At 46.9% G+C, this 26,152-nt stretch overlaps 1 protein-coding gene across 1 annotated transcript in view; it reads left to right on the top strand.

Annotated features, from left to right (window-relative positions):
• MPZL1 (myelin protein zero like 1) overlaps positions 1 to 21,332 on the top strand; it is a gene marked incomplete at both ends in the record, with an annotated part of 40,297 nt that extends 18,965 nt beyond the window's left edge. Inside the window, 4 exons of the mRNA XM_084273351.1 lie at positions 4,680 to 4,893; positions 11,466 to 11,598; positions 14,938 to 15,043; positions 21,231 to 21,332. Coding sequence (XP_084129477.1) covers positions 4,680 to 4,893; positions 11,466 to 11,598; positions 14,938 to 15,043; positions 21,231 to 21,332 — 555 coding nt within the window. The remainder of the gene's footprint in view (positions 1 to 4,679; positions 4,894 to 11,465; positions 11,599 to 14,937; positions 15,044 to 21,230) is intronic.
• Positions 21,333 to 26,152: the final 4,820 nt, after the last annotated feature.

Here is a 26,152-nt window from a genome sequence, read left to right as displayed (position 1 = left end):
GGGCACCCTCTGGCATGAAATGTGAGTCCTGGTTACCCAGGATATGGAGAAGGCTGAGGTACTCAACAAACTTTGTCTCAGTCTTCACCAGCAAGGGCTTGTACTGGCCAGGACACAGAAGGCAAAGGCAGGGACTGGGAGAATCCCTCATTGTAGGAGAAGATCAGGTTCAAAAACATGTAAGGAACCTGAAGGTGCACAAGTCCATAGGACCTGATGAGATGCATCTGCAGGTCCTGAGGGTACTGGTGGGTGAAATGACTAAGTTACTTTCCATCATATTTGAGAAGTTGTGGTAGTCTGGTGAGGTTCATACTACCGGAAAAGAGGAAATGTTACCCCCATTTTTTAAAAGGGAAAAAAAAGAAGACCCAGGTGGGCAACTAGACTGGTCAGTCTCATCTCTCTGTCTGGCAAGATCATGGAGCAAATCCTCCTGGAAACTGTGCTTAGGCACATGGAAAGTAAGGAAGTGATCAGTGACAGCCAACATGGCTTCAGTAGGGGCAAATCATGCCTGGCAAATTTATTGTCCTTCCGTGGTGGGGTTACAGCACTGGTGGATAAAGGATGTCATCTACCTGGACTTGTGCAAAGCATTTGACACTGATCCACATGACATCCTTGTCTCTAAATTGGAGAGACATGGATTTCACAGGTGGGCCACTTGATGGATAAGGAATTGGCTCAACAGTTGCACTCAGAGAGTTTCGGTCAATGGCTCAATGTTCAAATTGAGACCAGTGACAGACAGTGTTCCTCAAGGGTTGGTATTGGAACCAGCAACAGCAAACTGTGGTTGGTTGACACACTGGAGGGAAGGGGTGCCATCCAGAGGAACCTTGACAGTCTTGAGGGAGGGATCTATGCAAGCTGTGTGAAGTCTGGCCATGTGCAAGGTCCTGCACATAGATTGGGGCAGTCCCAAGCACTGCTACAGGCTGGGTGGAGAATGGATTGAGAGCATCCACAAGAAAGATTTGGGGGGTGTTAGATGATAAAGCTCAATGGGAGTTGGCAATATGTGCTTGCAGCCCAGGAAGCCAACTGTATGCTGGCATGCATCAAAAAAAACATGACCATCAGGTTGAGGGAGGTGATTCTGTCCTCATAAGATCCCACTTGGAGTTCTGTGTTCAGCTCTGGGGTCCCTAATACAAGGAAGTCATGGGCCTCTTGGTGCAAGCCCAGAGGAGGCCACAAAGATGATCAGAGGGCTGGAGCACCTCTCCTGTGAGGACAGGCTGAGAGAGTTGGACTTGTTCAGCCTGGAGAAGAGAAGGCTCTGGGGACACCTTATAGCAGCCTTCCAGTGCCTGACGGGGGGGCGGTACAGGAAAGATAGAGTGGGGCTCTTTATCGGGGAATGTAGTGCTAGGACAGTGGGTTATAGGCTTAAACTAAAAGAGGGCACATTTAGATTAGATGTTTTGAAGAAGTTGTTTACTGTGCGGGTGGTGAGGCCCTGGCACAGGCTGCCCAGAGCAGCTGTGGCTGCCCCCTCCCTGGCAGTGTTCAAGGCTGGGTTGGATGGGGCTTTGGGCACCCTGGTTTGGTGGAGGGTGTCCCTGCCCCTGGCAGGGTGTTGGAACCGGGAGATCTTTGAGGTCCTCGCCAACCCAAACATTTCTCTCATTCTGTAAGTAGGGCATATTTCCTGCAAATGTGGAACAGGATGGGTGAAAAGAAGCCATCTGCTTGTATGTTTTCCGCTCCCCATAGAAATTTCCACTCTATATCCTGTTTTGCCCTTCCTTTTCCACATCACTGTCCAAACCCCTTCTCGTAGAAAGGCCACTTTGGGACATAACTTTTTTCTTGACTGTGAAGTCACTTTAAATGTTCTGTCTGGTTGTAGTTACCAGCACAAGCGAGGAAAAAATAAGAAGGCAAATTGTCTTTGAGCAGAAGTCACCCAGCGTGATCCACTGTTACTCCTCTCTCTTTTGGGGGCCTGAGGGAGATGTTAAGGGAAGATTTTTTCTTTTTTTATTTTGTTTTTTTTTTTTAATGAACCCAAGTCATGTCAATTACATGGCTTGTTGGGCAGTAATTTGAAAGATCAATCTCATGACTACCTTATGTCTGAGCTAAGTCCACGCTTCTGAAAAGCATGATCCTGCACCTCTAGAATCCACTTTGGCAATCTTGTGGCCATGTGGTGAGGCTGACTTGGCTGAAAGCTTCCTCAGCTTGTCCCCTTTGCCCTTCACATGCCCTGTGTGAGTGAAACTTCTGATGACAGCAGAGTTTTTGCAATCTGCTCAAACCAGTCTAAAACCATCAGCTTTAGGTTTCAAAAGAAGTCTCATGCTCACTCACTTAATCATAGGCATGGAGTGGCTCGAGTCACTTGGCTTGTGTTTCAGGACATTGTTTCCCTTATGATTTCTAGGTGTGTGTCCCCACCCCAGTGTGGGCACCCAGAGAGCTGAGTAATCTGCCTCTTGCCTTCTAGACTTCCAGTGGGATGACTGCCCCTGTGCACAGGGCTGTGGTGACACAGTCAGTGCCCCTGTGCTAAAGGCTAAAGTCCACCTGGAAATGCTGCAAACCAGTGCAGGTTTCTTCCAAAATGTTGACAGGTTACTCTGTGCTAGCAGACTTCCTACCAGCTGAGATAGTTTGTTGGATTTATGCTAGCCTGTAGAGAACAAATAAGTGTCAGATTGACTGCAGCATAACAGATGGTCATGTGCACATACCTGATCTGGGTGAGCTTTGTGCTGACACGTGACTGGGCCTGATACTCGGAGTGCAAGTCTGAGAGAGAAGGTGCTGGAATGGCAGGCCTCAGGTCAAGGGTAGGAACAGGAGAAGAGACAAGAGATTACTTGAATGGGAAGTGTCAGGTGTTGCACTTGGGCCGGAAGAATCCCTGACATAGATACAGACTGGGAGAAGAGCTCCTTGAGAGTAGCCCTGCTGAGAAGGAGCTGGGTGCCATGGTAGATGAGAAAGTTAACATGAGCCAGCAGTGTGCTCTTGCAGCTCGGAAGGCCAATGGTATCCTGGGCTCCATCAGAAGAGGGGTGGCCAGCAGGGACAGGGAGGTGATTGTCCCTCTCTACTCTGCCCTCCTGAGGCCCCATCTGGAGTGCTGTGTCCAGATCTGGGGCCCCCAATACAAGAAAGATGTAGAACTGTTGGAGAGGGTTCAGAGGAGGCCACAAAGATGATTAGAGGGCTGGAGCACCTGTCCTACGAAGAGAGGCTGAGGGAGTTGGGCTTGTTCAGCATGGAGGAGAGACGGCTGTGGGGGGACCTCATTGCAGCCTTCCAGTCCCTAAAGGGAACATACGAACAGGAGGGGAATCAACCTTGTAAAAGGGTAGATAATGGCAAGACAGGGGGGAATGGATTAAACATGAAGGAAGGAAGGTTTAGATTAGATATTAGGGGGAAGTTTTTTACAGAGCGGGTGGTAAGGTGCTGGAACAGGCTGCCCAGAGAGGTGGTGGATGCCCCGTCCCTGGAGGTGTTCAGGGCCAGGTTGGATGGGGCCCTGGGCAACCTTGTGTAGATCCAGGCCTGGAGGTTGGTGTCCCTGCCTGTGGCAGGGGGGTTGGAACTCTATGATCTTTGGGGTCTCTTCCAACCCAGACCATTTTATGATTCTGTGAAAGAGGCCTGACTTGTAGCCAGTCTGTTCTGTTGCAGAGGGACTGCTTCATAAGGAAGGCTCTAGAAAGAAGCTGGAATATTGTCTTAAATTTCTTTAGCCATGTTTTGGAAATTGAATTTAAGAGAGTTCAGGTTGATTCTGGTCAAGTGTGTCTTGCTCTCTTTCAGTATGTGAAATTAAAAATGAATGTGCTTGGGCCTTGTGCCTTGACCCTTATCTTGGGGTTATGTTCAGGGTTCAGACATTCCATGTGTTTGAAAGCAGCGTTGTCCTACAAAAGTCTGTGCACTTCTACTGCTGTAAATTTCAATTTCGGTCAGGTATAGTAAGGAGATAACAGAGTTTCTCCTCAGATTGTGCTAGACAGGTTCATTCTTCAAGGATTTTTGTTTGTGTTTGGGAGTGCAGTGCCAATGTGCAATGTAGTCACCTAAAAACTGGGAAACAGTTCTAGTAGTCACGGTGAAACTTTCTGGAAAATGGCTAGGTATGATCTAAATTGCTCATGAGTTTTTGGGGACTGGGGGGAAAGGAGGGTATTGCATGTTAATTTAGCTATGCTGTAGTTGCAAGTAACACAGGAAAACACAAGATAGGAAATTTGGTGTCCTTCTCCTACTAGGAGGCAGAAGGCTTCCTCTGCCTGAAAGACAGATAGCTGTGATCCAAAACTGTTCTTTCCTTAATTAGTCCCAGGTTACCAGCCTTTTTCTCTTTCTCTGCCTCCTTGTCTGCAGAAGTCTGTTTCTCCAAACCAGGAAAAAACCCCAACCAAATAATCCAAGCACAAAATAAACCAAAGCCAACAGAAGACCTAAACTTGCAGTCTATCGTGCTGGTAGGATTGAGGTGTCAGCTGTAGCGTGGTTATATGGCCAAGAGGCAACAATCGTGACTAAAGTGGTGAAGTAGGAGGGGGAAGAAAATGCTTCTCAAGTACTAGTTGTGTGTAGTGCAGTGGATTCTGGGAGAATGCTGTAAGAGTGAGAGAAGCATGGTAGCCCTGTAATCTCTAATTGGATTGTTTTTTATGTCCTCTTTTCCTTGACTGCAGTTTTTCTATTACTTTAATGGAAGGCCGTACCCTGGGAAGGACATGCCATTTAAAGACAGGATCACATGGGCTGGAGATCTTAACAAGAAGGATGCTTCTATAAGCATATCAAACATGCAGTTCCGGGACAACGGCACGTACATTTGCGATGTCAAGAACCCACCTGACATTGTTGTCAAGCCAGGAGAAATCCGAGTTAGAGTTATGGAGAAAGGTATTCATCCTACATGATTTTTATGGTTTTTTTCTTTCTTCCCCACCCCTCTCCACCCTCCCTGCCTTTGTACGTCTTTGTCACCTTTCTGGGGGTGGGGGAGTTGCCTGGAGGGAATAACTGTCTTGTTTGTTATTTTCTTTCAGGTCCTAATTATGGAACCAATATTGTGTCAGCTGTTTAACAACCTGAATGTCATACCTTTATCCTCTATACCCACTAATACCTTTGCTTTTAACATGTATTAGCAAAAGCTGATGGGAGCCTTGAAAACCCATCTTCTTACTTCAAATTCCTATGATTTTTTTTCTGTATTATGCTATATTAAGGGTTGGGAAGACTTGAAATCTGGGGAGCAAGGAGAGAAAGTGGCAGGCTCTTCTTTTTGGAACCCATCCAGTATATATGTTTGGAAAACAAAACTAGTAATCTGGCCTGAGCACATGCAGACAGTGCAGTGCTCCTGTCTCCTGTGCAAAAGTGTGGATGTGGAATGTGCATTCAATCTCTTTTACTGGGATGTTCTTACAGTATCCACAGTGAGCCTTAAAAACCACAAGGGCTGGCTACTTGCAGTCATTTAGGGCTTCTGGTCAGCATTTGGTAACAATGATCCCGGTTCAAGAGCACTTACATTCCGTATGTCAATTTGGCTCTTTATTTCCCTTGGTCATCCAAAACATTTGATTGCTCTAGCTGAGCTGGAGGTCAGCCAAAGTGTGGCTCAGCCTACAATTAAGTGGCTCTTACAGTGATGAGATTTCCAAATTTCTATTTAATAAGGACAAGAATGAATGCTGAATTAATAAATGGCACTGCTGATAGGGCTATTCCACTAGCTTTTAATATGTATGTTAGGGAAAATACCTGCAAGCACGCTGTGGTTAGAATGCTGCTGCTGCTATAGCAGTTGTGTACCCAGGCTCATGAGGTCATTCCAAGTACTTATGTAGGCAAGATCCACATCTAGCTTGTCTCTTCTCAGAGCCGCTTCTGGAGGGCCCACCGTCACTTAGATCTTTCTGTTTCTTGGGAGTTTGAAATCCGTATAAAACAGGGTCGCTTTATTTTCTGACAATGTATTGATAGTCTTTTCGAAGAAGCAGTAAAGCAAAGTCAGGCTGTCTTGGAGCAAGTGAAGACTGACTTGAGTACACTAATTTAAACCACCATAGTCCTTTTTGGCACCCAACGTAGGGCTTGAGGAATTTGAGATAAGGACACTAATTGGATGAGGGAATGGGCAGAACAGACTGAACATAGCTGGGTGGTGGAATAATTGTAGAGAATTTCTGTTGGGATGAGGATTTTAAGGATGATTCTCAAATATATGATTTGCAAAGGCTAGGGGTGGAATGTAGCCATTTTGTGTAGCTGTGCTGCCAAGATAGCTTCTGCAAGCCCCAGACTGTAAACATTGGCCAATTCAAGGCCAAAGTTGCTGCTGACCAGGGCCGAGCCAATTGGAGATGGTCACAGCGCCTCTGTGAATCACATACAGGAGAAAAAAACCCTGTAGGCAGATGCATTTTGCCACTGGAGAAGGGAGTGAGAAGGTGTAACAAGCTGCACGGACACCAAGGCCAGGCCTGAAGGAGAGTGTGTGTGGGGGGAAGAATGAGGCCCTCCGGGTGCTGGAAAGAGAGATTACCCTGCAGCTCATGGTGAAGACCATGGTGAAACAGGTGTCTCCTCGCAGCCCATGGATAAGGATGGGGAGCAAAGACATCTGCGGCCTGTGAAGAGATTGATCCACACCACAGCAGGTTTGCTGGGGGACTTGTGACTTTGCAGGGGACCAGGCCAGGGGAGTCTGGGCCCAAACGTCACCACCCATGGAAGGGAGTCCTGCTGAGAGGCCTGTGGTGAGGAGATGACTCCCAGGTAGAGAGGGCTCATGCTGAAGAAGTTCATGGATACGACTGTCTGGTGTGGGTGCGACCCCACGGTGCCCCAGGAGAAGTGTGTGTGTGTGGAATGCCCCCCACACCTAAGATGGAAGACAACTCGGGAGGAACGGACTGAAAACCCCCATTCCCTGCTCCTCCCTGTGCTGTGATGGGGGGAAAGAAGGGAGCAAATTTATGATTAAAGTCAAGTGTGTGAAGAAGGGAGGGGTGGGGGGGAAGTAGAAATGTTAAGATCTAGAGAAGGAAAGCAGCTTGTGAGGAATTGTTGGAACCTCACTCCCTATTCCCTGCCCCTCCCTGTGCCATGTTGGGGGGAAAAGAAGGGAGTAAAATCCTGATGAAGTTAAAGTCTGCTAAGAAGGCGGGGGGCGGGGGGAAAGTGCTTTAAGACCTGGCCACACTTCTCATTACCCAACTCTGGTTCACTGGGTGTGTAGTTGTAGTAGTAATAAATCACTTTTCTTTCTTTTATTCTGTGCTGAGTCTGTTTTGCCCATTGCACTAATTGGAAAGTGATCCCTCTGTCCTTATCTCAAGTCCTAAGCCTCCGGACACATATTTTCTCCCCTTTTCGTCTGAAAAGAGGAATGGACAAGCTGCTTAGGTGGGCATTTGGCCTCTAGCCAGGGGCAAACCACCACAGCTATGCTGGCATCCCACTGGCAGGGATGAGAAGCAAGGCTCTTCTTTCATTAGTGCATCTGAATCTGGAAAGGACAGCTGCTCAAAGCCTAAATGACAGAAGTTTGTAGGGAACTCCAAGTCCTTAAGTTAGGCTGCCCCCACTCGTCATAGGCAGCTAATTAACATTTGGCTCAAGACAGTCTGTGTTACCTGGAGGTAGTCCATCTTTGATCTGAACTCTCACAGGGGAAAAAAATCAGAATTCTTGTATGAAAAATCTTTACCCTTAGCAGCAGCGGAAAACTTCCATTTGCTGCCTGTGTCATAAAGTGGATACTGACATGTTTTCAGTGACAGTGGAAGTTGTTTTGGATTACAGGGCTAGCTAGCAAAAATTGTTCTCTGAAAGTCTGGATTTTTGGCTAGTATTGAGCTGCTAATTTACATGGTAGCTTTCAGAGCTGGCTTTTGGTTATGTAGTTGGGACTCTCTGTTACAGTGAAGTCATTGGCTGCTCTGCCAGTGCTCACGAGGAATTCACCTAGCTGTGGAATGTTGAAAAATGTAAGAAAAATGGAGAAACATTCTGCAGCTGAACTATCTGGCTCTAAAATCGTGTGAGCTTCTCTATGGTCTGTTGGATCATGTTCTGAAAGGCAATAAAGCTGGCCTCTAGTTCCATGTGCAAACAGTTGCTTTTTTTCTACAATCTTAAAGACCTCTGTCAACAGAATGCAACTACTGTCCTTTATTCAAATTCAACCAGCCAACCCTCCCCCAACCTGTGTCAAAGAAATGCAAAATTATCAGATTAGATGGTGCTAACTTTTTTATTTCACACCTGCAGCAGACGCTCTGCACTGTAATTTTGGGTTGTCGCTTCCTTTCTTGCTCTGAAAAAAGGATGTGTGGCTGTTTTGGGGTTTCTTTTTCCTGTGTACAAGGCAACAGGACATCAGCTGACAGAAATCCATGTCTGTTTTGGTACTTTTGCGGTCAGTTGCTCCTGCACTTGGAAAGATGGAAAAGTGCTGAACCTAGGGAACTTCTTAAATGCCTCAAAATAAATTTATCTTTGCATAGAACTCAAACACAAGCTGAGTCTTTGTATGTGAAAAGTATTGCCATTTGTAGGACTCTCTTCCTTAATAGATTAGTGGGCTGCTGAAAGGTTCTGGAGAGAAGGGATGTCTTCCTCTAAATTGTGGCACTCATGTCTTCATCTTTAATTTCTTGCTGAGACTCTTGAGTTACCACGTTGGTATGAACTGGCATCTCACGTTGGAGAGCAAGCAAAGCTGTTGATGGTGTGATCTGCCATACAGCTAGAGATCAGACCGCCTGTCTGGAAGTCCCTGAACTCAAAACAAGCAGTTTTATTAGACCTACGCCCCTGCTTCAGGGTACTGTGTTGTGCTGCTCCCCTATAGCTAAGTTTGTGTTGTGGTTCAACCTGGTGTGGTGGTTTAATGTTGGCTGGAAGCCAGCTGCCCACCAAGCTGCTCTGTGGCTCCCCTCTTCAGCAGGACAGGGATGGAAGAAAAATAGGGTGGAAAAAGACCAGCTTTTCGGTCAAGGCAAAGGCAGCTTGATAAAGCAAAAGGCCGAGTGCAGAAGAAAAGGAAAAGCAGAGATTTATTCTCTGCTTCCCATCAGCCATCAGTGTTCAGCCGCTTCCCGGGACGCCGGGCTTCAGTATGGGCAGCGGTTGCTCCAGCAGACAAACAGAAATAGCGAGTGCCCCCACTTCCTCCCACTGTCTCTCAGCTTTTATTGCTAAAGCAGAAGTTGTCTGGTACGGAATATCCCTTGGTCAGCTTGGCTCAGTGTCCTGGCTCTGTCCCTTCACAAGATCTTGCCCACCCCCAGCCTGCTGGTGAGTTGAGGGGGATGCTGGAGAGACACAGCCCCGGTGTGGTGCCAGCGCTGCTCAGCAGTTGCCAAACTGCAGGTGTGTCACCCACACCTTGGTGGTTCCCCACACCCAGCACAGCACTGTGAGGGCTGCTGCAGGGTAAATTAACTCCACCAGACCCAATGCATGTGGCAGGCAGCAAAAGCAGCCCCACAGACTTTTGCTTAATCACCCCCTCAAAGGGTAGGGACAGAGAATCAAAACAAAAGTAAAACTTGTGGGTTGAGATTGAAACCAGTTTAATAGGACAGAAAAGGAAAATAAAAGACTATACACAAGTGATGCACAGCACAATTGCTTGCCAACTGCTGACCGACTCCCAGCTAGTTCCTCAGCCACAGCCCTCCCCAGACAACTACCTGCAGCTTATAAATGGAGTATGAGGAGCTATGGTACGGAATATCCCTCTGCCCGGTTTGCACCAGCTGTCCTGGCTGTGCCCCCTCCCAGCTTCTTGTACACGTCCTGTGGACGTGCTCACATCATCTCCATCGTCTCCTTGCCAGCACCTGGGAAGCTGAAAAGTCCTTGTCTTAATGGTAAACGCTGCTTGGCAACAACTAAATATTAGTGTTAGCAGCATTATATTCATACTACATCTAAACCACTGCACTATAACAGCTACTAGGAAGAAAATTAACTCTATCCCAGTTGAAACTTAGGACAATATGTCATGAAGGGCTTGGTCTACAGAGTGCAGTCTTGCTGGGAATGCTTTTTATGAGCATGGTCTGGGGTCCTTGATGGAGTAAGTCCAGCAAAGGGCGACTAAAGTGATAAGGGACTGGACCCTTTCATATGAGGAGAAGCTGAGAGAGCTGGGGATGTCTAGCCTACCAAAGAGAAGAAAGGCTTGGGGAGGGCCTCTCACCAGGTGTTCATGTACTTTGATAGTGTCTAAAGACTGAGCTAGGTTCTTCAGTCATGCCCGGTGACAGGACAAGAGACAATGGGTGTAAATCAAAACATGGAAAATTCTGTCAAAACATAGGAAAAGACATTTTTACTGTAGTTGGGCGCTGGAATAGGTTGCCCAAAGAGGTTATGGAAGCTCCCATCCTTAGAGATTGTCAAAACCCAACTGAACAGAGTATTGAGCAAGCTGTGCTAGCTAACCCTGTTTAAGTGGGGGTGGGGGATAGGGGTTGGACTAGATGATCTCAAAACATCCCTTCCTAACTCAGTAATTCTGCGATGCAGGTATCTCAGAAAGATTTCCTACATAAGAAGTTTTACCCACTGGATCTTACGCTGATTCACTTGCATTTGGTGCAAGTAGTGAGTGTAGCGTGGGGACTCAGAAGGAAGTCTCTGGCCTAGGATAAGATGTTCCTTGCATTAAACACGGTGTAGGGGGAAGGACTTTTTTATTACTGGGAAAGGTTAAAACAGTAGTATGTGTAATCTTGGTCTTGTAAGTCTTTTGTACTCATTCTCTGATTGACCTTTGTTTCTGGCTGCTCTTTCTTGGCTTCCCCTCCCCCCAAATTATATTGGGGAAAATGTGAGTAGAGCCAATACTGTGTTCCTGTATTTCTGACATCGTACAATGATCCTGACTTAAGAAGGTAAAGAATGATTCTATTAAAATAGCAGACATCTATTTTGAGACACTAGAATCACGTACAAACAGTCTTTAAGAGCGGTCGTGGGTAGTAACTGGGCTGTGTGCTGCATGCTACCCATGCCTTCAGCGCTCCCAGTCGGTCAGCAGTGCGCTGTGTTCATACCTGCTCCCCAGCGTGCCTGCCCTTTCCCTATTGACCTCGCTGGGAGTTGCCAGGTGAATGTAACTCCCCCCCTCTCCACCCCCTTGGTTACAAAATGAGACAGGGCTGTCCTGGCTGCCGCTCATGTCCTCTGACATGTGAAAAGTGCTGGTTCAATAAAAGCTCCCTGTTGAGGGATGATGGTATTGGGAATGCTGTTAGCGTGTGCGCTGCTCGTGAGTTACTCTGCTGGCTGCCTGCCATCAGGGCCGCTTAGGCTGCATGTCATAATCCTGGACCTTACGTTGGTGCCTTCTGCTCCGAATGAATCCAAGGCCAAGAGCGTTTGTGGTTTGCACTTCTGTTAATCAGGGCATGCAGACGAGTTGAATGTTTTCTCCCTTCTCTCCCCAGACAGCCTGCCTGCGTTCCCCATTGCCATGGTGGCAGGGATAGTCATCGGTACGGTTACAGGTCTCTCACTGCTCATCTCTATTGTCGTGTGTCTTGTCATCAGAAAGAACAACTCTAAAAAACGATACTCTGGGTAAGATCTCCCTCCTTACCTGTGGATGATGTGAGGAACAGCAGCAGGATCAGAGGGAGGGCTTAGAGGGGGGTAGGAGCTGTTTCAGCCAAGCCTTGGCAGCCTTGGCTAGAGATAGGGTACAGCCATATGGCCGTCTGCCTGTAATGATTATCTCTGTACTGTGCTTGCAAAGACCTGCTAGCATGAGTTACCCCTGAAAGTCACTGAATGTTGGAACTGGTCCCCAGCCACAAGCATATATGCCCTACAAATGTGTAGTCCTAGATCCCCTAGCTGTGGTCTGTTCCCCTTCCCTCCCTCCAGCCCCGCTTCCTCCTGCCGCCCACCCCACGCACGCACTTTTAAGGAATGCTCTGTGTTGAGATTAAGACCGGATTTTTCAGTTACCAATGCCTGGCTCCTGAGCCTGGAGCATGCCTGCTGGAACCCCCATTCATCACCATGCTTCAGAGTAAGGAAGAAGCAGCTACTCTGCATCCATTCTCATTCACTGCCTGGTTTTTGTTAACCGTTGACATCCCTGCAAGGTTTTTTTTAGTGGTAGGAGGAGAACTCCAAAGTGAAGCCCAGATCTTTGAGTGGGCATACAAAAAACCAACAAGGACTAACAAAGGCAGGCTTGAGTCCTGTGGTGATGGAGCTTGGTGCTGGTGGGGGAGGCGCTTCCTTTCCTCTCCTCTCTAATTAACTGGTAATTTGCTTCTATAAGAAGGAACGAAAATTATGTATGTAGTCTTAGAAACAAACTCCAAACTTAGAACTTTGTTCTGTTCTTTCTCCCCAAGAAATATTCCTGCTTCCTACAGGTTCTTTGGGTTGCCTGTGGGATAAAAGAAAGTAACTCCAAAAAGGCACTTGCGGGAATTTCTAAATTAAACTTTGCCCTGTCCTTTTCCCAGTTGGAGAGCTTAGAGAAATTGAGTTGGCTACTGCCCAATGGTAAGGCTCAACAGAGCGAAGGTGGCAGTGTGTGCTCTAAATTGTGTGGAAGGCCTGGTTTTCTCTTTCTGCATGTATCCTTCCCCTAAGAACTGAAAAGGAGCCTGCAGTGTCACGCACCAGCAGTGTGTGTGAGGTGGTCCACTTGCCCTGCTTCCCAGTGACCTGCTCTCTAGTGTCTTCCCACTGAAGGACACATGTTGGTGCTGAGCCTGGAGCACTGTAATTCCTGTAGTTCATGCACTGTAATTTCTTGTAGTATATTTAACTGCTCTCTCGTGAAAATAATCTCTGAAGTTTAAATACCGCTTTCACTGACCAAGCCAGCTCTGCATGATGTGTAAAGAGAAACCAAGTGTGCTGTGACCCTCTCCAAACTTACAGACTGTTTTCTACATGATGCTAACCCGGTGTGTGGTGGTGGTGGTGGTGGTGGTGAGATGCACTTACTCTCAGATAACCATTCTGCCTTGAAGTGAGGTGGGCTGGGGCGCTGCGCGGCATCTGGAACCCTGCATGGCCACAGACTCATGCTCTGACTTTGGTGTTTTTTTGTTTTATTTTCTTTTTTTTTTTCTTTCTGCCTTGGTGTGCTGGGATCGGATCCTGCTTATCTTCCTCTCCTTACAGAGATCCTGATATAGACGCCAGATTGGGAATGTAGCAGGGCTGGGTCTTCTCTTCCAGTCCCACTAGACACCATGGTAACTAATCAAGTTGGTGGTTGCTGTTAATACCTGTGTGTATGTGTACACATTTCCTCTTCCTTTGCTGACTAACCAGCTAGCTCTCTGCTAACATAACTTCACTGTAATTTGTGCTGGAATCTGTTGGCAAAGGGATGCCGCATTTCACTGGGTGCTTGGGTTTCATTGTCTCATGTCTAACTGGGGTGGGATTTCTGCTTATCCCAGGCGGTGGTGTCCCTCCATCTCTTCCAACAGGGAACTTGTCAGTGCATTGGCTAAAGCACAGGAAACTCAGAGCCCTTTCTGTGACAAAAGAAAAGTAAATTCCCTGTAAGTGCTCCTCTGGCTCAGGCAGCTTGGGTGTTTGAAAACCTGCAGTGATCCAAGCGCATTAGTTGCTTAAACCTCAATTAACACTTTTAGGCAGCATAGATCTGAGGAATTGTGTGAACAAGGCAAACAATTAATGATTACATCATTTTGGCAACATAAGGGCTGCTTTGTCACCATTTCAGGCAGTAGAAGCCTCTTGCCTCGATGGTCGGGGGCGGTATTTTAATTTTTTCCTTACCGCTGCATGTATGAGGAGCTAAGCCTTCTATGGTTAGACTTACCACAGGATTAAAAACAATTGCCCTGTGAGGAGGTGGTCTGCTCAATGTCCCTGTCCTCATTTGTTTCTGTACTTATGTTGTACACTCTCTGTCTACAGAGGCTGGGGGAAAAGGATGCCCGGTGGGCAGAGGGTTGCGGTAGCACAGTGAACTCCTGCGCCTGCTGACAAGGATGTGGCTGGTTTTCTTTCCTGGGTGCTTGGGTATGAGGAGGTAGACCTAGCATTTAGACACCCACTACTGTGCTGCCCGGAAGCTAAGTTAAGTTAAGAGCTCCTGTACTTAGCTCTGCGGTACTCACTACTCTCTCTGCCTCTGGCTGGTTTTCAGCCCTTCTTCAAGCAGGTGGAAAGAAGCCAACAGAGTGAAGACTGGCAACCTTCTAAGGGTGCTGGTTCTCACCACACAGCAGTGTTTGAAAAACAAGATTTGCCTGATTAGATAAATAATTGGCTGTATCAGAGCATATAGCTTACATGTCACATGTGACTAGTAAAGAAAATACAGTCTGTTGTGACTGGACAGAATAATTTTGGGATCGTAGCCTAACCAAAAGCAGGGGAACTGATGCAGGATTTGGTAGGAAGAACCTTTCTGGTACGGAGAGCCGGTGGCTCTTGCAAGCGGTGGCTCTAACAGTAGCACTGGCTGAACGCTTGCCTCAGTGACTGGGACTATTTACCTTATCGTTAGAAGATAATTGTGGCTGCGGACAGAGCCTGAAGCCTCAGTGAGGGACACATGTACAGTGCTAGACAGGTTGGGTGGAATGGGAAGATCTAGGGAATGGGGGCTTTGGAGAAGCTGCTGCCCAATGTTAATAGTTACTCCTTCATGTTGCTTACCAGTGAGACGCTGGGAGGAAGGCTAGAGGAATGTCTGGGGAGAGATGGAGAGTTTTATGTGTTTATTCCAGAATCCATTATGTTCACTTTTACTTTGGCATAATCTGCCACATTCATCTCGCCATCACTCGTTTTTGTTTTTTTTTTTTTTGCTTTTGTTCTGTTTTGTTCTTTTTTTTTTTTTTTGTCTTTTTTTTGTTTGTGCCTCTTGAACGTTGTCGTGCAAACTCTGCTCTGCCACCTCGTCAGCTGCAGTACCGCTGAGAGCTTGATGGCACCGGTTAAGCAGGCGCCGCAGAAGTCGCCCTCCGACACAGAGGGTCTGGTAAACAGCGTGCCCGCCAGATCACACCAGGTAAACTGCTTCCTGCTGCTTCCCCAGGCAGGATCCTCCCGGAGTGTGGGGGAGATGGTATGGAAAAAAGATAAAAGGCAGGGTGGGACACCTAAATCAGGTGCTGGCTGTTAAGGTGGTGAAGTCTGGGGGATGGGGTAAAAGTGTCTGCTCTGAACATGGCATGGGCAGTAAGCAGGGACTGGTGAATTTTTCTGTGGAAGGCTTAATGCAATTGAGAGAATTAACATCATGATACTAGCTGAGATGGAGTTCTATCTGCTTTTTGTGCTAACATATAGAAAAGGGACGATTCTGATCTTGTCCTTTAACGCACACGAGTGGCAGTGATGTGCAAGGATGAGAGCCTGTCAAAGGTGAGGAGTGAGCAGTGGGTAGCTGTTTACTGTGGAGACAGTGTATCTACTGGATGCGTAATCACCCCATAAAGCTGCCTGATCTGCTCAAGGATTGTTACGGGAGGGTATTTTACTTACCCTCTCATCACTGTGAAGGTGCATGCTCTGTGGTAGGTACTTCCTTCGCAGGGAGATGAGCCACTGGAGCACAAACACCGACCAGTGGTGGTTGGTTTGAAGATGACTGTTGCTGCTTAGAGCTCTCCTCCCTAGAGCCACCCAACTTCTGTGGGCTTGAGGTTGTCACACTTTGCCTTGTGCTTGCTCCTGTTGACAAAGTTCTGTTGACCTTGAAGGAAAAAGGTGTCCCTTATTCAGACTCAGCATCCCATGGGATACTAGTCAGAGGGGAGAAAGCATGAACCAGACAGGGATTCCTATGCAATACGTGATTACCTGTTAACAGCATACAGGATTTCCTGATTTGTAAGGTGTTTCTTACCTCTTGATTTGTGTGTTCACAGCAATTTTCCTGTGGAGGTATGAATCCCAAGTGAGTTTAGGTCAGAAATGGACTTTTTCTTAATTAGCAACCCTTTAGGAACTGGTTGCAGAGTAGTGTGTGAACTGGTTTCTTAATTTCTCCTGACTGAATGATGGAGATGTGTGTATTAATATGTTAACACTACAGGGAAAAAAATACCGTGCTCACAGTGAGCTGGTTGAAGTCAAAGTCCCTGCTCTGCTGGGCATCCAGCCTGGTTTGGAAATGCCTCTTGTTCTTGGCAGGTGCGCTGTTTCCAGAGGTTTAGCCCACAGGCCCACAAAGTTGACTTCAGGGAACTGTCACTCTCTGAACATAAAGGCAGTGTACTCAGGCTGTAAGATTTTGAAATACTTCGGATTTTGACTGGAGTGGGTCCAGTAGCAGCCGGCTGCCTGTAAGGCCTAGGTGGAACTCCTCTTCTCTCGTTCATGGGGCTGGCTTCTAGAAGGGGCGAACGAGACAGGTGATTCCCACCTCCCTCAACAAAAATTTGTGGCATGTATGTTGCAGTACCTGTTGGAGACAACTTCCCTAGGTCAAAAGACTGAGTTGTTTTGTCTAATTACTGTCATAGTGTGAAGCAGTACACGCAAGTGCCCTGAGAGGTACATAGAGGAAAAGTTTTGCTATTCTGCCCTTTCATCTCAAAAGCAAAACCACTTTTATCTTCTCTGGAACATTTTGATGAAAACTTGCCTTTCCACGTCCCCAGTATTCTGGGTCTCAGTGTACTGGAAGAAACATGTCAGAGTAAATCCTAACTTTGTCAAGATAACTCAGAACCCATGTGCTTTCACCTTTCTGTAGTCACTCCAGTCTGCTGATTCCTTGTCAGAGTCCTCCAGGGTCTTCCTGCAGGTAGGTTCTTAAAGGAAAACCCAAAGTGTGAGCACTCATGACCTCAAAGGAAAAATATGGCAAATAGCTTTAGTTTTGTATAGAGTTAGTTTAGTTCTTTTTTAATCTCTTTTGTCAGGCAAAGAGAGCTTTGTCCGGGTTCTCTTTTCTTGGCAAACATTTGTAGCAGCAAGTGGTTCCTCTGCCCCCGTTAGGCATTTGCCCCGTGTTGATGGAACAGCCGGCAAACGCCTTTACTTTTCTTTACAAAGATCCATGAGGAAATCAGGGGAGATCAGGTTTTGAACAGATGGTTTAAATCAGCGAGGAGACTAAATTCCTATTGATTACACTTTTATTTATAACTTCTATCCAGTTTGATTTTGGTTTGTTTAAAAGGTGATACCAACACGCAAGTTAACATATTTGAAGTCTGGCATCACATGTAAATAAAACCTGGCTATTCCTTGGTAATCAAGAAATTAGTGGAAGTGTTCAAGCTTTGGAGTAGTTGTGCAGGGGAAATGCTGGTGCTTGGATTCCCAGCAGCTCCCAGAAGCTGTCACAGGCTGCTTGCTGATTCAGGCACACTGCTGTGTCTGGGATTGCCCGGCAGGTGCGGGCCGGCGGTTCGCACCACCGGTGCTGCGGTCAGGCAGTAAGGGCCCCGTGGACTTAGGAAGGGTCTGAATGCTTCATGCTTGGCTGTGAATACAAATACAGCCCCCCCCCCCACCTCTGCAGGTTAAAAACAGTAGTGGAGGCGTTCACCCTCAAAGGGTGGCATTGAAATGGAATTTATTAAATTAAATGAAGTTTATTCTTCATATTTTTGTTAATTATGTATCGGTTTAAGACTCAGCGATGACATGTTCATGCACATCGCTTCTCAGCTCCAAGTGCACTCGAGCCTGCGCTTCCCTTGTGTGCTGGGTGCAAGTGTCCCAAGTGTGGGCCTTGCTTTCTGGAGTGCCCCAGAAGGCTGAAAGCACAGGCACATCTGATTCTGCCAGTGTTCAGCCAGTTGAATCAACTCCACTTGTTTTTACAGTGTCTTCCTTCCCAGCAGGTATGTCCTTGTCCTGTCAGATTTGTGTCTGGTGTTTCTTCCCCATGCCATCATTCTGTAGTGACTCATATTTTACCATGACTGTTATTTGGGTGAGGGACAAAAGTGTTTCCAGTGAAGGCTGGAACTCTGTGTTTCCCAGGTGGATATCTGTGTTTAGCTAGTAAACCAGGTTGCAACAGGCAAATGGGAAGGCAGCAGATGCATGTTGTCCCAAGATACGCTAACTCCAAGGTGGCTGTCACTTGTCTTTACGCTTTGCAAGGAGCTGAATATTAATTTCTGGCCAGGCTGAAGGACTGCTGATCTTAAAGTGCCACTTCCATCGAAGCACACTTCTGATGTGCAGAGCAGCATGGTGCAGAGGTCTGAGGTGGGTAGGCCTCTCAGCGTAGAGGGGGGAGTACTAAAGCTGCATTGACTTCAGTGAGGATCTCTGGCTTTGTTCTTTGTCATTTACCACGTACTGGGACAGGCTCTGTTTGAGCACTGTTCCAGGCTTTGAGCTGGACCCCAGGACCCAAGGCAGGAGCAGTTCTTGGTGCCAGGAACCTTAAATTTCAGATAAGTTTCCTGGAGCTAGAATCTGTGGCAGTTGCAACATCTTCCAGAATTGAATTTGAAAATACTGCAGACCACTGTTAGACAGCAAAGGTCTGATTTGGTAATTCCTTTTCCTTTGTTGTAATTTGATGATTCTTGACTCTGCTGACAAACCTCTAGCAAGGCGTCAGTATGCCTGCTCCTCTTCTTCCCTTCAGTTCTGAGTGGACAAGTCAGATGTAGAGAGGTGGGCGATGGTCTCTTCAGCCAGGTGACAGGAGATAGAACAAGGGGCAATGGCATGAAGCTGTGCCAGGGCAGGGTCAGATTGGATATTAGAAAAAAATTTTTTACTGAAAGAGTTGTCAGGGCCTGGAACAGGCTGCCCAGGGAGGGGGTTGAGTCCCCTTCCCTGGATGGGTTTAAAAAAAGGGTTGATGAGGTACTCAGGGATATGGTTTAGCATAGGATGGGAATGGTTGGACTTGATGATCTTCAAAGGTCTCTTCCAACCTTGTGATTCTGTGATTCTGTGATTCTGTGATTCCGTGAAGTGCTGGGGTTTGCATGGCAGCCCTGGTCGGTCTTCTTGTTCTGAAGAGTCAGGGTGAGCTTACTTGGGATTAGGTGAAAGTTCTGAATTGTTTAGACTTTTTTGAAGCTTTTGCTTATGGAAGATGAGTCTTTACAAGCATTCAGGTCACTGGAGGTATCATATGTGGGGGAAAAGTATTACCCTGGTGCTGATTGTAACCAGCTAGAAAATCAGCAGGCAGCAAATCAAATATATGGAGCATTATAATAAATCCTTGGTCCTCCTTTTCTCTGTGGCACTTGAACTACCACTTATTTAGGTGATAGTGAACAATACACAGAGACAATGATAGCTTGGTTTGGATCTCTCCACCACCACCTAATGTGCTGGTTGCAGTAGAATAACTATATTCAACCTGGCATAAAATTAGAGTAGTGATAACTGAACCTGACTGAACTCCTGTGGTAGAAAATCCACCCATCAGAAATACTTGAACAGAACTTCAGATGTCATAGCGAGTACTTTATACAGTTGGAGATTTATTTCTTTTTTTATATATACTGGTAAGAAGAGCTCTTGAGCTGAATTTGTCATACCCTTGACTTCTGCTTCAGGCAGATGAGACTTCCAAAATGGCTTAGAAGTAAATCTTAGACTCAGTTTGCCTTGAAGTTTGTATAGATGCAGCACTCTAATTGGAATTAGTAATGTAATCCTGATGTAATGTTGGAGACCAAAGCAACATGAGAGTCAATAGCAGGAAAAGAAATAAATAAGTGGCTCTAACGAGACTTTAATTCTAGAATTTTCTAAGACAGCGGTGTCTTTGGTGGGGGGGAGGCATTTCCTCAGTCTCTTTTTGTATCTGCTGGCAAGTTTTCATCTTTACATCCATCTCCTCCCCCTACTCTTTATCACTTGGGGAACACTTCACCTGGGAGGAAGAGACTCTGGGTTTAAGCTGCCTCTGAAAGAGAAGGAGGTATTTAGCAGGTATCCGCTCTGCTGTTGTACTGAGGGGGGGAAGCAGCTGTCCAGAATCATACCTGTGCGGTCCTTTGGGGTACAGTTTTCTGTACTGAGGCTCCCTTTTTCTCTCTGGAAGATGGATGGGAGGATTTCTCAGTAGGTTCTATAGAGATGTTTACTCATTTGTCGGGACAGTAACAGTACTGGGGAGAAGAGAGTGGGATATGCCTGTGAAGGCTACTTCTTCCTGGGACGCAAGGGAAAGAGAGATAAAGGGATGAAATGGCTTTGAAGCAAAAACTGCTAAGAAGGCTGCAAATGAATTGAAAGATCTCTCCTTGTAATTTCCCCCAATAGAACAGTCCCTTTCCCTCCTGCACGGGGACAGGGGGGGTGTACGGGTGTCTGGTTATCTCTGCCGAGGTCACCTGGTAGGGGGTCGCAGCCTTCTGCTCGTTGCTGCTGTCAGTTGGGGCGTGCAGAATGGGAGCCACGGTCGGGCCTTCCCGTAAGGGTCCCACCTGTCTTGCTGGGTACCTGCTCTGCACAGGCCGCAGTCCTGCGCTCAGCCCATCCCGAGTAGCTGCAGTTGGCTTTCCTGTGGCTTTGGAGGACGCGGCGTTTTAGGGAGGTGCTGGCGTGTTTGCACGCTCCCTGGAAAGCCGGCGCTGTAGTGTCTGTCCAGCAGGTAGAGCCAAGGTGGGTGGCTGCGGAGGTGCTCGCTGCCGGGGCTGGCTTGAACGTCAGGTCAGGGCTCTGCGTTCCCGCTCTGTCTCCGTATTTGCTGGGTCGCTGCTGCGTAAGTCTCGATCCCGTCGCTGGCTGGGGCAGTGAGTGTCAGTGACTGGCGTCAGGCGGCTGCAGGTTTGTTCTCTCCTGCCACGTTGCCGGAGTGGCAGGCCGGGCTGGGACTCGCGGGGCCCGAGTGGCGGTACAGGAAGGCTGTTCTGCTGCCTACCGGCAGATCTCTCGTGGAGTTCCTCTTGAGCAGCGTTAGGTCTGGCACACATCTGACTACTCCGTGGACCTTTGCTCCACAGCCTGTGAGAAGCTCTGCTTTTCAGAACAAGGGGTCCTAGATTCTGCTTCTCCTGGGAAGCGAGCAGCCGTGACGGCCCAGAAGGGAGGAAAAAAGGGTACTGCCCGGCATTGCCCCTGATGGGAGAAAGGTGGCAGACCAGAGCTCATGTGTAGGTGAGGGTTCATTCCACCTGCTTCAAAGTGCTGTTGGCAGTCATGCAAGCCCTGTGGTCGTGCTTTAGCTTTGGTCTCGCCCCTGCGGAAGCCAGGGGCGGTTGGGCCTATTCCCAGAGATCCTGACAGTGCTTTTCTTTCGATTCTGTTTGCAGGGCCCAGTCATTTACGCGCAGTTAGATCACTCTGGAGGACAGCACAGCGACAAGATTAACAAGTCAGAGTCTGTGGTCTACGCTGATATTCGGAAGAACTGAGATGAGATCCGAAGCTATCCAAAGGGAAGCACGCATTCAGACTGGAATTGCTTGAACAAGATTTGACCCAGAGAACTCACATGTGGCCTTTGATGCCTAGGCTAGGACCAATGCATGTGCACACAGAGGGAAAGATATATATGTATTGTGTGTAAATAGTCTATTTAATCGTACAGAGCCGAGAGCGATGTTGCATGTTGAAATGCGGTAAGACTTCTGCTTATCAATTGCCAATATTCCTTTTTGTATCTTGTGTGACGAGAGAGAACGTGAAAACTCGCATCACAGTTTTAAAATATTTTAATCATGTTTATTAATGGAGAAACTGGAAGACGCCTGAAGATGCTAGATTGTCCTGGAGATTCTTTTTTTTAAATTTTTCTTTGTTTTGTTTTGTTTTGTGTTTCTTTTTTTGCTTATAGGGCCTAACTTCTTTGCCATGTTTTCTTTATGTATACAGGGTATTCATTTTTCCTTGCGCAGATTCTCAGTACAAGCTGCCTTCTCATATAAACCAGACCCTCTCACTTGGTCTTGCAAGTCAAATCGTGACTCCTAGCCACCAGGAACGTATGTCTTAGCAGTGTAAGTGAAGGAAATGTTTAGGCCTGCCTGCCCGACCTGTGTAACGCAGGTCACAGAACTCCTTACTTCTGAATTGAGCCTGTCTATTCAAGCTTAGTCCTTTAAGGTGCAGGGGATAGTGTGGATCTAATGAATTTTGTGAAATGGTATTTTACCTGTGAAAACGTAGGAACTAGTGAGTTAAAGGCATAGGAAGCTATAGCTGTAGGTGGTTGCCTCAGACTCTGTGGAATTTTTCAATGAAATGTTTCTTCCTCAAAACTGTCATTTCATATAAGCATGAAAAAGGGCTCCAAGGGACCTGGAAGCTGTAATATTCCCTCATCTCTCTCCCATGGCTCTATTATACCACTGTCACTTCCTTAGAGACTTTTTATCTGTCCTTAGAAGCCTGTAGTGGAGGCTGAGCAACCTCGGGAGGAAATCCAGGCCTTAGCTCTTTGTTGGGTTTTTTTATGTGTGAGGTTTTTTGTGTAAACTATATTTGCACAGAGGATGGGGAGGGCAGTTTATCTCCCACCTCTCTGCAAGTGTACTACTTGAATATGATTTCCCAGGTTCTCATTTCTAGATTAAACTCCTCATAGATTGTTAAGTATCTCTGATCGTTCTCTTCTACTTCAGCTGACCCATTGATATCGTGAAATCTGGTGCTCAAAACTACAAGTTCCAGCTGAGGTCTTCTCAGAGTAGCATACAGTAGAATGCATATAATTTTCAGTTTGTTCTGCTCTAACCCTTTCTCTCTGATTCCCACCCATTTCCTAGTTCAGTCTATTTCACAGAACCAGTCACAGGTTGAGGTTGGAAGGGACCTCTGCAGATCAGCTAGTCCAAACTCTCTCTCCTCAAGCAGGTTGCCCAGCACTGTGCCCAGTTGTGTTTTGAGTATCACCAGAGATAGAAACTCTATGACATCTCTGGGCAACCTGTTCCAGTGTAAAAAAAAATGGTGCTTCTGTGTGTTCAGGTAGAATTTCCTTTTTAAAAACTTCTGTGTGTTGCCTCTTGTCCCGCCAGTGAGCACTACCACGAAGGGTAGCGCTCTTCATTCCGTCCCACTGAGTACACACACACTGATGAGATCTCCCCCAAGCCTTCTCTTCTCCAGGCTGAACAACCCCAGCTCTTTTGGCTTTCCTCATATACCAAATACCCCAGTTCCTTTTACCATCATGGCAGCCCTGCTCTGGACTTACTCTGGTGACTCCATATCTCTCTTGTACCAAAGAGCCCAGAACTGGACCCACCACGCCAGGTGTGCCCTCACCAGTGCAGAGTAGAGGGGAAGAGTCATCTCCCTTGACCTGCTGGCAACACTTTGCCTGATGCAGCCCAGGATACCACATGCTGCTGTTGGCAGCAGGGACACATCAATGGCTCAGATTCAACTTGGTATCCACCAGAACTCCCCAGAGGCTTTTCTGCAAAGCTGCTTTCCAGCCAGGTGGCCCTCAGCAGGCACTGGTGCGTGGGCTTGTTCGTCCCCAGCTGGAGGACTTTACACTTCTTGAGCTCCTTAGCCCAGTTCTTTAACGGATCCAGTTCCCTCTGAATGGCAGCACCACCAGCTGGTGTGCCAGCAGCTCCTCCTGGGTTTGTATTGTCTGCACTGAAATCACATGAGGGCCTTTTCAGACCTCATCTTCAATTTGTTGGTGGAAAACTTGGTTTGAATTCTCATCCTGTCCCACAGTGAGTTTGCAACACTCTTGGCTCGATGTTTGCAAACGTAAGCCTACCTTCCACTTTAACTTCAAGTAAATAAAAAATAGCTTTAGGTCTGTGGCAGATGCTTTCAGAACCAGAGTAGGTAATCCTTTAATTATAACAGTGCAATTTTAATAACTATTTTGAGTATGGTTTGGTTTTTTTCCCCCCAACAAAGCTGGGCCTGCCAACAGTAGATTCTTTCACCACAATCAGACGTGACTGGTTTCCTGACCACGCTTGCCTTTTTGTCAGAAGCCTTGGTAAGGTCAGGATGAATCTTCCTGCTGCTTCTTCCCTTATCTGTCAGACTGTTACTTCCCAGCATTTCTTTTACACTTAGTAAGAAGCAAACGCTTTTGACCTGGGTGGTGGAGAAATTTGATTTTGATCTGCCTTTGTCCATCCCCATGAATCACCATCCTCCCCCCTCGATGCTTTAGAGAGGGAAGTGTGATGAATGTAGTGATCAAAAACTTGCTGCTATGAGAAGATAGGGCTGTTCTTGGCTCTGAAGCCTGCTAGTAATGTTTGTTCTTTTTCCTGCTGGAATATACTGGAGAATCTGAGCACAATCCTGAACTGGTGCTGACTTTAAAAACCACATTGATCTGATGGGTGCTGCCTTTAGGGAACACGCCGATCTGGTACTACCTTTAGGAGACCCACTGGTCTGCTCGGTGCTATAATTGACTTTTGGAATCATCTCCTTCCATTGCTTTCATTTAGCTACAGGTACATTCGTCTTGCCTCTACTGAAGAGGCTCGTTGCAGGGCTGCTTGGATCCTTTTTGTGAAGGCAGAATGTACTTGGAAGCATTTTTTTAAATGCCAAACATTGTTTTAGAAAGAAATTTAAGTCCCTTCCCCCAGGAATGGCAGAAATCAGTCCAATTCCCCCCCCCCCAACGTGAAGGCTGTTGAATTTTTAAGTAACCTTATTTTTTTAGGGTGTTTTATGAGTCGTGAAAACACGAACATTGTAGCTGCTAACTTATTTGGGCTGAAGCCAACAGGACTTGAGACAACGTGAGAGAGCGCTCAGGTTATCTTGGCCTGCTTGATCAGATGGGCTGACCTGTGCTGATGAAAGAGACTGGTGTGAAATTGGCTTATTCGGTAACATCCAGAGATGGGGGACTTCTGCTTCCTTGACAGGTAGCAAGCAGATTAAAGTCAGACAAGGCCATCAGATCCTCCTGTTACAGTGACCAGAAGTTTCACCCTGCTCTACCCCTATTCACATAATTCTCCGGCGCTGTTCTTTGAATGGTGTGTCATTTATAACCAGGGGCCCGTAGGGTTTTGTTTTCTCTCAATGCTTTAGTGATATTTCAATTTGTGACTAGAAGAGCTGAAATTAGGTTCTTAACTCTTTTAAAACCTGTGAGAGCTGTTTAGGTGACCATCTGTTTTGTAACTGCAGTCAATGTGTTATATGCAGCTTAGAAGCCGCATTGCCTTAGAGTGGATTCGTTGAGGTCAAGCGTGGGCTGTTTGATTTACAACCAAAACACCTTCACTCCGTATCGAAATACTGTCTTGGAATTTTACATGATCAATGTATCTACCTGGGGCCTCAAATACAAAATGTTCTTACGGTATAATTGGTGATGGAATTGCTTTCTCTTTAAAACCATCAAAGCTGAGAGGTTGGGGAAAGCTTCTGGGCCGTGGCTGCAGCACCCTGCGGCTCTGGCTTTAGGTGAGATTTTTAAAAGGGAGACTACAAAATCATGTTAACCATGCTCAGCAATTACACTTTATTTGAGGTTTCTCTTTCCCTTCCCTTCACTGCCCTAAACCTAATGAGCCCTTTTGTTTGAAGGGATTTTTGCACTCTAAAATGTTAAGTTCGATGCCTTTGGAGACCAGCGCTCTGTGCAGTCTCGTGTCTCCCTGCAGCGCTGGCTGGTTTTAAGCAGTAAACGTCGTTGGAAACACAGACCTGGGTACTTTTCTGTGGTAAACCTCTGCCGTGGAGGTACGCAGGAGAACACACACCTGTATGACAGGTGTGTAATCAGTGGGAGGGAGTGAGATACACATTGCACGGCCCAGTTACACAAAGAGCCAAGGTACCGACTGCTCGTGGTTTTGCTTTTACAGACTTGTCTGGAAACAGTTATCTTGGGTATTTGTTTCTTGAATGGACTTTCATGTTTTCTATTGTAATCATGTGAATATTTTAATACAATTTCCCCCCCTTCCCTCCATTACTGGTCTGCTGGACGAATCTTCTGTTACGGATTGGGAAGGGAGGGGGACTGAAATACACCGCCTCTCTTCCTGGTAACCATCTTCAGTCGCTGCAGTCCGCGTCAGCTCAGCGAACGCCGCAGCTGGCAGGCTCGTGTTTGACTGGATACCCTGAATTACCACTTCAAAACTAAGCAGTGCCCGTGGAACTGTGGCAGAACACAGATAGCAGCTTCATGGCAGGACAGCCTCCAACAAAGGGGAACTGAGAGACTGGCAGGTGCACATCTTGTAAGAATGGAAAATGTTTTCCTTACAGTATCCTG

The sequence above is a fragment of the Gallinula chloropus genome, assembly GCF_964237585.1.
Source record: "Gallinula chloropus genome assembly, chromosome: 1".
NCBI lineage: Eukaryota > Metazoa > Chordata > Aves > Gruiformes > Rallidae > Gallinula > Gallinula chloropus.
The sequence above is the reverse complement of the archived record's forward strand: the minus strand, read 5'-3'. Positions and strand labels throughout refer to the sequence as shown.